The sequence below is a fragment of the Lithobates pipiens genome, unplaced genomic scaffold (assembly GCF_037356315.1).
Source record: "Lithobates pipiens isolate NorthernLeopardFrog02 unplaced genomic scaffold, aLitPip1_a1.2 Scaffold_28, whole genome shotgun sequence".
Classification (NCBI taxonomy): domain Eukaryota; kingdom Metazoa; phylum Chordata; class Amphibia; order Anura; family Ranidae; genus Lithobates; species Lithobates pipiens.
In genome coordinates this window covers 28379088-28394523 of record NW_027507789.1, presented here as the reverse complement: position 1 = coordinate 28394523, position 15436 = coordinate 28379088, and the positions used below count along the sequence as shown (strand labels likewise).

Here is a 15436-nt window from a genome sequence, read left to right as displayed (position 1 = left end):
AGCCCCCCCAGACATAATGCCTGTAAAAACACCTGTAGCACTCCCCTCTTTCTCTCATAAGGGATTAGTGCTTTATTCTTGTTACCAGTAGCTCTTCTTGTCATTTCCAGCTAGTTACCCAGAGATCATGTGATCTTTGTTGCCTAGGCTGGGAACTGGGGATAAGCTGTTTGGTTTTTATGGCAAGAAAGAAGAACTTTGTCACTCAATGCTATAAAGTGATTTGGTAGTGGTTGCTTGTGTGAATGTTAGTAATAAGTGCAGTTTATATGTAAAAAATACAAATTGTATAATACTAGGACAAAAAAAGAATCAGATTTCTTTTATAGAACATAAATTAACAAAACAAGCGTTGAAATTAAAATATTACTACTTATGACAAACCATTTTTTTCATTACAACCTGTAATTCTTTATTCCTTAAACTGTATATGATGGGATTGAAAAAGGGTGTAACAACAATATACAGCAAAGACAGGGCTTTGTTGATGCCGGTGAAATGTCCTTTGGTAGGAACCATATAGACTATAATAAGAGTTCCATAATACGTGCACACTACAATTAAGTGAGAGCTGCATGTAGAGAAGGCCTTCTGCCTGCCCGCCTTAGAGGGAATCTTCAGTATCGTCAGGAAAATATTGACGTAGGTCATCATAATGAATAAAAAGGGAAAGAGAATAATGGGTATTGAACACACAATTATTTCTGTTTCTACAAAATAAACATCAGAACACGAAAGCTTAAGGAAAGGGGCCAAGTCACAGAAGAAATGATCAATTGTGTTAGGACCACAGTAATCTAGTGTGCTCACCAAAATTCCTGGTATTAGAGTTATGCAAAAACTTAACAACCAAGACCAGGCGACCAAATGGACACGGAGTTGTATGCCCATGATTGAAAGGTAATGTAGAGGGTAACATATAGCTAAGTATCGATCATAGGACATCACTGTAAGTAGGAAAGATTCTGTACACGTTGAGCAACCAAAGAGGTAGAATTGGAGAAAACATTCCACCACTGGCATGGAAACAACCTCTAACAGTAAAATATGTAACATGTTTGGGATGATATTGGTAGTGCAGAATACATCACATAGTGAGAGGTGGCTCAAGAAGAAATACATAGGTGACCGAAGTTTTTCGCTCAATAATACAAGCATCATGATTAGAAGATTGCCAGATAAGATAGCAATGTAAATTATGAGAAAGAAGCAGAAGAGTGGAATTCGAAGACTTTGGGCATTCTGAAACCCAAGAAGCTGGAAGAACAATACAGAAGATTGATTCTTCTGCATGGCCTGGAATTATAAAACAAATATTAAATTAGCATTAATGACATATACCCGAGATATGTAACTTTAAAAGATTGTTAGCAATTTGGTCCATACCATTTAGAATGGGTACAGAAGAGTAGATTCCTTCATCAACACCAACTGGAGCTCTTGCCGTAGTCACCATAATATCTGAGGCTTTTAAATCATGTTACCAACCCCCTTTTCTTAATTAAAAAAAGCAGATTTTTCTAAAGAGAAAAGGAAACAATACTTAAAGTGCATGTAAACCCAAAGGAATTATTTTTTTGGTCTTTTAAATATACTAATATACTTTTAAAAGTCTTGTGTTAAATCTGATTAATAAGTGAAAAAAATACGTGTTGCTCATGTTAGAATTTCAAAGCTTTCTTATGCCCTATGCACACTTCCTGCATTATGTAAAAGGAGACCCTCCCAGCTGTTATCTTCCGCTACAAAACTGTTTGTTCCTTTGCTGTGGAGAGGAGCAGAATACGTGGAATTCAGTAGCTTAAAAACAGACAAGTGGTCAGAGCTGATACCTAGGGTCTATTTAAAAAAAAAAAAATGCTATGCAAATGACCCAAGCATTTGCACAGCTGTCACGTATAATCTCCTTAATTTATCTAATATATTTATTTCCTATGATTGTCAGTTCCATCTAGTGACCATGCTGCATAATGCTGCATTTTACTGAATTACCTAAATCCTAAAAATACCACATTTTGGCCACTAGATGGAGTTGTAGATCATAGAAAATAAACACAGGAAATTAAAAATATCAAGTGAATTACAGTGATTATTCATGACAACTGTGGGAATCCTTGAAACATTTGCATGCTGATTTTTATATAACTTGACCCCAAGACTTGAAAATTTTATTTCAGGGGGGCGTGACCGGAAGCCGACCCTGATGGACACCTAACTCCCGTGCTCTCCAGCCAGCTGCCGCTACAAGGCACCTAAGGGGACCATCCATCGCCATCCAATGGGGAAATCGAGAGCTACCCGCTCCTCAACATCCAGGGGACCTTCCGCAGCTCCGCCGGGCTCCGCTACAGACCTCCGTTCATTCTTTCTGGCGACGGAGCTCCCGGCCAGCGAGCCTCCTAAAATGGCGCCAACTTCCATCACCGCGCCGTCACGGGCCGCCTCTCCGGATCGCGGCGCCCACTTAAGCCGCCAGCGAGGACCCGAACACAGAGGGACACCGCAGCAGACGTCCTCAGCTCCTGTAGTCCACCCCCAGCTCCGGCCGCCAACCATACCGCCCAGCTAGGCCTTAGGCCTACCACGCCGCCACCACCGCTGCTGCAGTGCACGGACAGTCTCCCTCTACCTAATCAGCATCCACGCCGCCTAACACACCATTCCCCCTCCCTTCCGCTGGTGACCGATAGGAGTGTTCCCTGTGGGGATGGACTGGACTGGGAGGTGGGGGAGCTAGGCCCGAGGCGTTTGGGGAGGGGGTCCCCCTCTCCACCTGACACTCAGTGCTCAGCAGCACTTCCCAGGCTGCTCCGGGCGGCCTCAGACCCCTTCATGTCCACCGTGTCTCTGGAATCTCCCCCCCTCTGGACGCTGGGGACTTCCCTGCCCCCCTCCCTGGGAAGCCATTATCCTGGGTGTACCAGAGGCCCGGAGGAAAGGGTATACCCCTGCAAGATTCCATCCCAGAATCTCCACCACCCAAAGCCCAAAGACTGACCTCTTTGCGGGCTCCCAGCCACCTACACTACCAAGGCAGATCCCCGACCTGCTCTCCTCACTCTGGGGACCCCACAGCTTCCCCTTATCATGGAGGGGGACAGCACAGGTCACGTCCCCTGGCCCCAGCCTCAGAGTGGGCTGGGGTGTGGGACTCCACTCCTGGGACTGCTTCTCCCACGCCTGTTGATGGGCCTGCGGGTCCCAGACCATTGCCCCCCCCCTTCTCGCCCAGATCAGAGGGCTCTTGAGGAACCATACCCCCCACCGCTACACCCACAGTGGCAGTTGTATTTGCAAGCGATCCCTACCAAAGAGGATTTTAAGCAATTAATGGAAGACGTCAAATCCACATGTAGAGCAGAAATACAAATGCTCCACTCTGGTCTCAAGCATCTTGCGGACCGGGTGGAGATGGCCGAAGAGGAGATTCAGGAGACCAAAATAGCGGTCCACCGGGCCCAAACACAGGGGGCGGATCATCATCTGTTACTGAGAGATATGCAACGTCATGTGGAGGACTTGGATAACAGGGGGCGTAGGCATAACATAAGGGTACGGGGGGTCCCGGAGTCCGATGGCCCGGAGGATATTCAGATTATCTTACAGGAAATTTTTAACACCCTCCTTGGGGAACCCACCACCAAGTTTATCGAGATGGACAGAGCCCATAGGGCCTTGCGCCCCAAAAATGCCAATTCCGGCCCCAGGGACATCATCTGTAGAGTTAACTCATTTCACCTCAAGGAGGACATCATGCGGCAGGCCCGTTTAGCTCGCGTGGTGACCTTCCGGGACCATTCAGTGCAACTCTTTCCAGACCACCCCTGGATCACCCTGCAAAAACGCATCCTGCAAGATGCCCACATTCCCTATCGCTGGGGTTTTCCGTTTAGCCTTACTGCCAAACATCAAGGCAAATCGGCCACTCTGAAGTACCCTGAGGATACCATGAGTATCTACAGGCCTTCTGTGAGGACTTGGGCATCCGCCCCCCCAGATCCCCGATTGGGACCTCGTGGCTACTCAGTCTGCACCTCTGACGCTGTGGCAAAAGGTTCCTTCCCGCAAACGACCCAGACATCGGGACGCGTCAGAAAAACCTAACAGACAGAACCCTGGCTAAAACACCCAGCCCTCCATCTTTTTTCTTGTGACTTTTTTTTATTACTAGTTGGCCCTCCCGGCCCGACTGGCAGTGGAGATGAAGGTTCACTGTTCCTTTGACCGATCAGCGGTCTAGTCCCTGGACGCTAAATTAATGCTGGTCCCCGTTGTTCCTATTTGTTCCTGTTTGTTCCTATTTCCCCCTTCCCCCATGGTGCCTTACTACTGATTTTCTACTTTTAGCCTGGTATTTGGGAGACTCGGGAGAGTGAGCTCCCCCCTCGCTCTCGCGACCCCCCTTTTTTGCTCTTTTTTTTCCCCGAGTACACGAGTGGGGTACCTGGGGCCCTAGGCTCCTCTTTGTTCTTACTGTTACGATTTATACTTTAGCAATTTTGCTTGTTTTTTTTTGTCAGCCCGTACTCCTCTAGTCACTTTTAGGTGCTGAATGAGGAGACCGGGACTCCCATGCGGCCGCCCAGCCCGCGCTTTTTGCGCTGGGTCGGGTGGCCCCCTGGGAATCCAAGCAGACCCAAGTGATCCACTCACTCAGGGTCGATTATTGTTTTATATCTGGTCCGATTACGGAACCAAGTTTGCTCTACAATCTCGATGTTGCTGCTCTAACCTATTTCTCTCTTCTCTTTTCTTTCCCCTCCTCTTCTCCCCTCTCCTTTTTCCTAAGTCACCACTCCGCAGTCTGCAGGTTCCGGAAACGCAGCGACTGGATCCTCCGGCTGAAGCGCACCCGGGTAAGATTCCGCCCTCACACTTATTCCCCCCCCCACGACTTGACTGATGGCCAAGATCCTATCCATGAATGTCCATGGCCTAAATTCAAATAGGAAACGGCATCTGGCACTACGGAAGTTTAAACAGTCAGGGGCGGATATTTTCCTAGTTCAAGAGACGCACTTTGATAAAGGGGGATCCTTTGCCTTCGCCTCCAGAAATTTTCCGCTTGTATACCAATCCTCGGGGTCCCATAAGAGAGCGGGGGTAGCTATCCTGATCTGACATGGAGCACCGTTTACCTACACTGACCACTAGAGCGACCCTCAGGGGGTTTCCTGATACTTAAAGGGGTGTGGCAGTCGCAACTGATTACCCTGTGTACTCTGTATGCCCCAAATGTCCGTCACCATAGCTTCCTCTCCAAAGTCTTTAAAACCGATCCCGGTTATCTAGTGGTGGGAGGGGATTTTAACTTGGCTCATTCGGCTATGGCGGACCACCTAGTGGTGGTTACCCATGTGCCTTCGATCAAGGCCCTCCGGGACTCGAAACTCTTTCGGCAACTTACCCGACGTTATGCACTATTTGACGCCTGGCGAGCCTTCCATCCGGGGGATCGGCAATATACGTACTATTCAGCTCCCCAACGAATGCACTCCCGCATAGATTATTTCTTCACTAATAACGCTACGTTGAGAGCGATACGTAGTGCGTCTATCCTGCCGATCTCATGGTCGGATCATGCCCCGATAATGCTTACCCTGGCCTTGGGCTCCCCGGCGACTCGGCCCTATAATTGGAAGCTGAACACCTTCCTTCTACAACACCTCCCCTCCCACTCGGAATTAGTTTCGACCCTCAGCCACTACTTTACAGAAAATATGACCCCAGATGTTACGCTCCCCACTTTGTGGGAGGCCCACAAGGCGGTTGTACGGGGTAAGTGCATGGCACTTTCCTCAGCCATGAAAAGGGACGTAGCGGCCACTAAATTACAACTAGAAAAGGAGCTCAAACAATTAGAACAGAAATTGCCCATGTCTCCGTCCTTGCCACTCCTCAGAAAAATCACCAATCTACGCACGGCACTAGGAGACGTGGCACTCCGTCGGGTGGAAAAAGCCCTACTGCGAATTAAACAGACGTACTATGATAAGGGTAATAAGGCGCACTCTCTCCTAGCAAGGAAACTCAGGGACAAAACCCTCCTGTCCGCCCCACACCAGATCAAAAATAAACTTAATGAGCTTGTCTCCCACCCCAAAGATATAGTTGATACGTTTGCGGGCTTCTACGCGGAGCTTTATAATAGCCCTGCCATCCCCAGCAATCCTGTATCGGCAGAGCTCTTGAATCGTATGCAGCAGTACCTATCCGACAGTGATATCCCTCGTATCCGAGAGTCAGACTTGGCCTCTCTAAACGTGCCCATCACGGAAGAGGAGGTGGAACTGACCATTAAATCCCTCCCTGCGCACAAATCCCCGGGTCCAGATGGCGTGCCCTACGAATATTATAAAGCCTTTCTGCCCCTCCTGCTTCCGCATATGAGTAGACTTTTTTAACGCTTTCCTACAGAACACCCCCGTCCCCTCGGATATGCAACGCTCCTTCCTTACCTTGATCCCTAAGCCAGATAAGGATCCCAACCTCTGCGCCAATTATAGGCCCATAGCACTCCTGAACGCAGACTTAAAAATTTTCACTAAACTGCTATCTCTGCGTCTCAACAGGGTCTTGCCATCCCTGATTCATAGGGATCAGGTGGGCTTTGTCCCCCTCCGCCAGGTGGGAGATAACACTAGGAGGGTAATAGACCTGGTCGACGTGGCGAACAAGGAGGGGTTGGCGTCCTTGCTTCTGAGCCTGGACACGGAAAAGGCCTTTGATAGACTGGGGTGGCCCTTCCTGTTCGCCACGCTGACCCACATTGGGATAGGGGGGCCTTTTTTGCGGGCCATACGCCATCTTTACTCCAACCCATCCTTTCAGGTGAGGACCCCCTTCGCCACCTCTTTGACCTTCTCTATCTCCAACGGCACACGTCAGGGATGCCCTCTGTCACCCTTACTGTTTGCCCTCTGTATAGAGCCCCTGGCGGCGTCCATCCGACGGAACCAAGCTATTAGGGGCATTCCGGTTCGGGGCAGAGAATTTAAGATTTCGTTATTTGCGGACGATGTTATCCTCACCCTGACCCAACCCGGGATATCCCTACCCAACTCACATATGGAGCTAGATCGTTATAGTGCAATATCGGGCTACAAAATTAACGCCTCAAAGTCGGAGGCCCTCCCAATTAACATCCCACCACCGGAGGTGGACCATCTACGATCCAACTTTCCCTACAATTGGAAACTTACATCCCTAGGATACCTGGGGATAAACATTACCCCAACCTTCGCCTCCCTATACCAGGCGAACTACCCACCCCTTTACGGAGAGATTAGGCAACTACTGTTACGGTGGCGGAAACACCAAATTTCTCTCCTTGGTAGAATAGCCTCTGTGAAAATGACTATTCTCCCGAAGCTCCTCTACCTTTTCCAGACCCTCTCCATCCCCGTGCCTTCATCACACTTGAAAAAAATACAAGGAGACCTACTCCAATTTACGTGGAACTACAAGCGGCACAGAATACCTAGATCTGTCATGACTGCCTCCCGTTCGGATGGGGGTTTAGCGTTCCCTGATCTGGTTAAGTACCACCAGGCGGCCCAACTTCGTGCGGTCGCTTCCTGGTATACCCAAAGACCTCACAACCGCTGGTCGGAAGTTGAAATACTATGGTTGGCCCAGGCGCACCCTAATAGCATGCTCTGGAGTGCAGCGACATTGGTCCCCCAGTCCCGACTGCTGGGATCCATGTCCCATCTGCAACGCCTCTGGCGTAAGCTCTCTAAAGAGTTTGGCTTGACCACGGATAAATCGCTCCTGACCTCCTTTATATGCAACCCCCAGGTGCCAGATAGCTTATCCCACCAGATGTCGCACCCTTGGTCTTCCCGGAACCTCTTCCATCTGGGGGCCCTCGTGGACCCCAGGTCGCGGAGACTTCTGTCCTATGCTGACCTCCAAGCCAAATACAACCTTCCCGTCAGAGATTCTATAGCTATTTGCAAATCCGTCACTTTGCCCAGACCATTTCCTCTGACCTCCGCTTCTCTCCGCCTACCTCGTTTGAAAGCATTATTCTAGCAGGCACGGCCCAGAGAGGGATGATCTCCAATATCTACAAAATACTTAATGTATTTCCCATGGGCTCCAAAGGCAAACATGCATATATGCTTAAATGGGAGGAGGCACTGGGTGAGGTGCTCACGGAGGAGCAATGGCGGAGGATATGGTCACAGGCATCCAAAAGCTCCATGTGCACACTTTATCGGGAAAAAGCATACAAAATTGTATTCTTCTGGTATATGACCCCGGACATTCTTCATGCCATCTACCCTTCTGCAACGGACAGGTGCTGGCGCTGCCGGGAGCACAAGGGCACCCTCCTACACATTTATTGGCAGTGTCCCCGTATAGTCCCTTTCTGGACGGAGGTCTGACGTCTCTTGACCAGTATTTTGAACCGTCCGCTGGACTTAACTCCCAAAACTTTCCTACTTGGTGTCCCCTTCCCCAAACTGTCGAAATCCCTGCAAAAACTATCTCAGCACATCCTGACGGCAGCGCGGTGTCTTGTGGCCCTGCACTGGAAAAAGACACAACCCCCTACCCCGGGTGCATTACACGCCAGAATCAGGGACATGGAACTAATGGAAAAGATGACCACCAGGATACAGGACCGGTTGGAGGCGCATGACGCATGACGTTTGGAGTCTCTGGAACCTCAGGGAAGGCTGGACCTGACGGAATTGCGGAATGTTTACGGTGACTACCCTCCCATACTTCTCCCTTTCCCCTCCTCTCTTCTCTTTATCACTCTTTTCGTATCCCTCTCTTCTTCCAGCTTCTTGCTCCTCTCTCACTTCTCTCTTTTCTTCCAAACTTTCCCAGGAATACATGTTTGATAATGTTATGTACAAGTATATAGCACTTTAAGTCGATACCTGCTGTCTCCGCTAGTAACTCTTCACTAGAAAAAGTGCTTTGAGGATCAGTTTACTGTTGGTTGATCTTTACTTTCTATTCACTCTTGAGGATGATCCTAATGACTTTCTTGGGGGTTTCTTGGGGGTATGTATCTGTGACACTTAATTGGATCCCTTATTTATTGAAAGCATATGACCATGTCATGCATTCAACTCTCAAAATATATATGAAATGTATTTAAATTAAATTTTGAATTGTAGATGTTCTTTCTTTGTCTTTTTACTTAGAACCTAAAATTTTGGCACAGGCCTATACCATTTCCCTGAGGAAGCCAATGTTTTGGGGAAATATGTGGGAATTGATTACCTGTACTACTGGCCTTCTAACACCTAGGCCCCTTCTTCCTTTATTCTTAATTTAAATATATGTACCGTATCTGCTTACACTCCTGCATGTTTATATATTGATGTTTATATCTTTTTTCTATATATGTAAATAAAGTATATTGATATTTTATGTACCTCTTGTAATTTTTAATCTATTGGCACTGCTATAATCCCCTCCCTCTATCCCCATTTACAATTTTTGCTAAATTAATTGAGATGAGGTGCCGTATATTTTGAGGATTCCCCAGCCACACCCCTATCTTCCTACTTTTTTGTTTGAGATATTTATATCTTCCTTGTTCATGTTATTTAAATATCTATGATTGATTTTCCTGCAGTAAATGTATGGTGAATATCATATTAGGTTTTTACATGCAATTATTGCCAGCGGCATTAGCCATGTGTTCACCCGGCAGGGGCTTTTTCCAGCACCCCTACCCCCCCCCCCCCCCAGCCAGGAGAACACAATAGAGTTGCAGGAATCCCATCAACATTGACTGTACTGATAGGGGAATCAAGCGATTTTCTTTCTTGCAACCCTTGCATTATCTATGGCCGGCCTTAGTTGACAAAACATCCCAGCAACAGGATGTCGACACCAAGGTTTCCTGTTTCAGTAGAGCTAGAGCTTGTCATATTTTCCAAAAACAGGGCACAGCTCAAGGTTTTGTAGAGTCAAGGAGGAGATGTAGCTTTTAATAAATCACATGACATTCCACTAGTAACATGTTTCCATCAACATTCTCATATTGTTCAAATGGACTAATATATATTTTTGGGAAGAGAAATACCAATCTTTGTAGATGTCTACACTATGTTGCTCTTTGATATTTTCCATGAATTTTAGGTTGCATTTTTAACAAGATTAGCTTGCAATTCAAGTCAAGTGTGTATATGTATGCACCTTTCATTTTTAAATTATGGAATTCAAGGGATTGATTTACTAAAGTCAAATAGACTGTCCACACTGAAAGGAAAGTTGCAGTTTGCAAGTGATTTTTCCCAGACCTTAGTAAATGGGGCGAAGCTCTGCTGATTTCCATGATTCATTTATGTGCTAGAAAAAATGCTTTATGTTAATTTTCCTTGCACATGATTAGATATGCTTTTCAAAGTAAAATTCCACTACAATCACTAAGCTCTGGGGAAAATTCCAGTGCATAGTGCAACTGCCCTTGCATGGATGCACCTTGTGAATTTATTACTTATTTGAGACCTTTTGCAGATTCTTGGTGACATTTTTTGCTATATACTTTTCACTAAAAAAAATGATTCAGTTATCAAATCATGTGCAGAAATATATATAGTAATTTCCCTTTCTCATAATTGAAATTTCTTGAGAAAAGCAAATGACTGCTTATTTATTTTATCCGCACGCTAGATTATCGACTTTAATGTTTCCTCTTTTTGAATGAAGATTTTTAACTTCTTTAGCAAATAACCCTCAATTTTTCGGGAAGTTTACATTTTTTTAGAAAACTAATAATTATGAAATAACCAAATCTGAATGATAGAATTAGTATTATTTTATTTTATATAGCAATATTTTATATCCTGGCTCACAGAGGTATCACAATCCTGTAAAGTGTTTCAAAATTCTTGGTTGTTGTTGTAGCTCTTTAAAAAAAAAAAAAAAAAACATAAAATGTATTAATTCATTAAATAAAATAGTAACAATTATTATTTATCAAGAACATAATACATACTTCTTGTATTAATGTAAGAAAACTTAAATTATGAACTCTCAAGAACCCAAAAAAAAGTTGTGGTGTATGTACAGTCGATATTAGCTAAAATTTTACATTTGTTTTCAAAACAATTGGCTATGGTTGCCATTGGACAATTGAACATACATACACAAGTCAAGCACTTGGTGGATTTCTTGGTAGCTTTAGATTTACCCATGCATGTTTGGATCTACTCCACAGCAGCAGAATAGCTGAAAACTTGTAACTTTCTAAGCTTTAAAAATAAGTGGCTTACTTTTCAGTGTGAACTTCATATATTTACCACCTTTACAAGTATGAAACCAAATCACAATTTTTTTTTTTCTTGTGATTTGTACTGTTTATTTCTATTTTTCCACCCCGGCTTTATACAAGTAACCCCTTCATTTCATATTATTAATGAGTTCTACTATAAAGTGTATTTCCACTTTTCCAGTTAAATTTTAGAAAAACCTCACAATATGTTTGGTATGTGTTCCAGTCTCCGAGTGTTTCTGAGTGTCTCTGTCGCCCTCCCACCTCTGGCCACATGTGGTACTGCATACAATAGCAATCACTGTGCTAAGAATATCTGAGTTTCTATTGACTTCTATGGGGAAACACACTTTGATATACTAGTGCTTTGGATTACAAGCATTCTTCTGGACCAAAATTATGCTCGTAATCCAAGGTACCACTGTATATGTATAGTCATTTTTTTTGTCTAGTTTTCGACTAGGGAAGGGTTATGATTCATATTAGTTCATCATTATTATTTATTTAAATTTTTTTTCTAGTCTATAGCTAAATTTCCCTTCACTTCCAATTGTGGAGGTTTGGTGCTCGGATTTATGACACTTTTCTCTTCAAATACAATAATGTGCAAAAAGTTTGTGAAGAAATGCTTGAGTACTGTACGCGATACTTTTTTTTATATTTGCACTAACATACAATTTTTCAGGACAAGCTGTTGAGGTGAAGAAAGTAAGAATGCTTTCAAAAATATATATTTTAATTGTTTATTGTTAGCAATTTACAATTTACAAAATACAAAGTGAGAGAACAAAAGAAAAATCAAAACCAAATCAACATTTGGTGTGACTAACCTTTGCCTTCAAACCAGCATCACTTCTTTGTACAAGTGTACACTTTCACAAAGTCGGAGATTTTGTTAGACTAGAGTCAGGTGAATGGTTAACCAATTATACCAAGAAGATGCTAATGATCATCAATGTCATATGTAGGTCAGAACACATTAACTGAAACAGAAAAAGCTGCATAAGAGGCTTAAAACTGGGTGAGGAACAGTAAATCTCTGCTACTAAGATGAGGTTGTGGAAGACAAATCATGTCACAGGTCATACACCATGGCAAGACTGAGCACCCAAAGTTGTTATACTGCATCAGCAAGGTCTTTTGCAAGCAACAATTTCAAAGCAGACTTCAAGATGTGCTGTTCAAGCTCTTTTGAAGAAACACAAAGAAACAGGCAATGCTGAGGACCTTAGACACAGTGGTCATGCTTACTTCTCTTTAAAGATATCCAGTAGTGCTATCAGCACAGAACTGGTAGAAACCAGTGAAACCCAGATACATCCATTTACTGTCCAGAAAAGTCTGTTCAGAAGTGGTCTCCATGGAAGAAATGCAGCCAAAACCCATACCTTCAATGGGGACAAGACTAATAAGTCAACTATGCCAGAATAGGAACTTTTGGGTTGAGTGCCGAAAACGCACTCCCATATGGCTTATTCAAATGGGCGCTTATTTTTTGAGCCTGTTATTCTTACCTGTGAATGAATAAACATTAGGTCAACCATCATGAGGGCCCTACCATCCTCTGACTTCAGCAGTATTGGGTGTTGATATTTCTCTGGGTTTGTTAGGCCACCTTTCAGCAAATAACCTTACGCTTAAAGGCTGAGCATCACAGACGGCCATATTCGGGATATACTTTAAGTTGAATGTGTTGCATATGATAGTTTCAGTGATAATACACACAAATAATTTCCCTTTCGTATCCCCAAAAAAGGAGAAAAAACTCTGAAACGCACTGGGTGAATCATAAGACAATATCATCAATTATTGTGCTGACTGTTCTAATTCATATGCATGTTTGTGCAACATTGCGTTATTTTTATTCTGTATTTCTCGCTATATATATTTACCACTAAAATGTAATATTTTTCTATTTACACATAATTGAGTGCCTTAAAAGTCCACTTAGGGGTCAATACTTTCTTCTGCCGAATAGGAACTTGGGTGCAGAAAAATGGAAGCGGGTGCTCTGGACTGATGAGTTCACAATCTGAAATATTTGGCTGTAGAAGAAGGCAGTTTGTTTAAGAAGGGTTGCAAATATGTGTTTGCAGGCAACAGTGAGGCATGGTGGAGGTTCCTTGCAAGTTTGGGGCTGCATTTCTGCAAATGGAGTTGGAAATGTGGTTTGGGAAAAATAGTGTCCTCATTGCTGAGAAATACATGTAGATGTTTATCGGTCATGCCATACCATCGGGGAGGGGTGTGATTGGCCCCAAATGCATTCTGCAGCAGGACAACAACCCCAAACATACAGCCAATGTCAAAGAAGAACAAGGAGTCCTGGAAGTGATGGTTTGGCCCCCACAGAGCCCTGATCTCCACATCATTGAGTCTGTCTGGGATTACATGAGACAGAAGGATTTGGGGCAGCCTACATCCACAGATCTGTGGTTAGTTCTCCAAGATGTTTGGAACAATCTACCTGCCGAGTTCTTTCAAAAATGGTGTGCAAGTGTACCTAGAAAAATTGAGGCTGCTTTGAAAGCAAAGGGTGATCACACCAAATATTGATTTGATTTGGATTTCCTTTCTGATCATTTGCTTTCATTTGGTAAATTGGTAAAAATAAACTATCAATATTTCTATTTCTGAAAGCATTTTTTATATACTGCATTTTTTCACACCTGCCTACAACGTTTGCACAGTGGTCTATATATTAGGATACAAGAATTCCTCCTTTCTTTCTAAAATTCACTTACCAAAAGTGTGACCTGTTTTAAAAATGTTTCAAGACTGGAGACTTATATTCCCATATATTAAACATAAGCTAGAGATGTGGTAAATTAACAGAGGGTGCGTATAAGGTTATAGCAGTGTTAATAACAGGATTGTCTAAGACTTTCTTACAGTTTGTACTAATAACTGTTTATATATATTAGTGGTTTTCTACAGATAATCAGGTAGTTCCCGGAAGATTTGCAGTCAGTCCACTGAGAAATTAAAATGTTTACTAAAAGTATCTCATTACAAGGAATACATCAATTAGGTACAAAAACAATGACTTATTAACAACGTACAGGGAATAGATGTGCTATATTTGTGTCAAATGGATAAAATAAGTCAACAATAAGGCCCCTTTCACACCAACGTCCCGTTCAGGCCCGCCTGTCAGTTTTTCAGGCGGACCTGAACGGGTGCTCCATAGAGCTCTATGGAGCGTCGGATGTCAGCGGTGACATGTCCGCTGACATCCGACCCGCTCCGATCCGAAAAAGTGTGACGGAGGAAAAAGCTATTTTTCCATCCGTCTGCGGATCGGATCGGGTGACGACGGGCACTGCGGTCCGTCGTCATCCGATCTCCCATAGGGGAGAGCGGCGCTGTGACAGGTCCGTCCCTGCACAGTGTGCGGAGACAGACCTGTCATCTCCCTGCTCAGCGGGGATCGGCGGAGTGATCCCCGCTGAGCAAACGGACATCCACGGGGCGGATCAGAACTGATCCGCCCCGTGTGAAAGGACCCTAAGAGTTTAGGAAAACTTACATAAGTGTGGTGTGATAGAAAAGTCATACGGGCATTTGATAGTATTATTTGATCACAATAAGAACTATGGCTATGCCAGTGGGTGCACTAATCAAACGTTGTCTGCAAAAAGAAAAACATATCTGTATTAAAAGCACCCCCATATGAAAGAGGCCTTGAAGCATTCAACAGGCTAATCTTTGTTAGAAAACAAAAGCTGGTCGTTTACAAAGTTCTATAGCTGAAGCTGAATCTTGTATACATAACTGAATAAGTCAGGTAAATGATTCTCCCACTACCCCTATCTGCTCAGATGGGGTTGTATTGAGTTTTAATAATGGATATATAGAATATATGAATATCTACTAGTACCGATTGTGCTCAGTACTACAAATATTTATACATAAATCACGTGCAAAACCTTGATAATACCACCTGTGTTATTTAACTAAATTGCATGGTATTCAGTGCTCCCAATCAATCTCAAGAAAACAACACAAAAAACCCCACAGTAATTTCAGTCCGTGTATTACCTCAATTCCAAAATATATGCGTGAAGTGGGATACAATTCCCCTATCACCATTCAGGGTAAAGACAAAAGTTCATTTATAAATTCACCCATTCGTGCCACCACCACCTTGTGAAATGGCCACTCACCAGGAAAAAATGGAAGCTCGCC

The 15436-nt window shown here is 44.0% G+C and overlaps 1 protein-coding gene across 1 annotated transcript; it reads right to left on the bottom strand.

The window, feature by feature from the left end:
• Nucleotides 1-314: 314 nt before the first annotated feature.
• Nucleotides 315-14124, bottom strand: LOC143935245 (olfactory receptor 11A1-like). The gene is made up of 3 exons (XM_077458953.1): nucleotides 12079-14124; nucleotides 1387-1520; nucleotides 315-1296 (listed from the first exon to the last, which is right to left on the bottom strand). Exons 2-3 carry the CDS (start codon nucleotides 1387-1389, stop codon nucleotides 370-372), a joined length of 930 nt encoding a protein of 309 aa, XP_077315079.1. The 5' UTR covers nucleotides 1390-1520; nucleotides 12079-14124; the 3' UTR covers nucleotides 315-369.
• Nucleotides 14125-15436: the final 1312 nt, after the last annotated feature.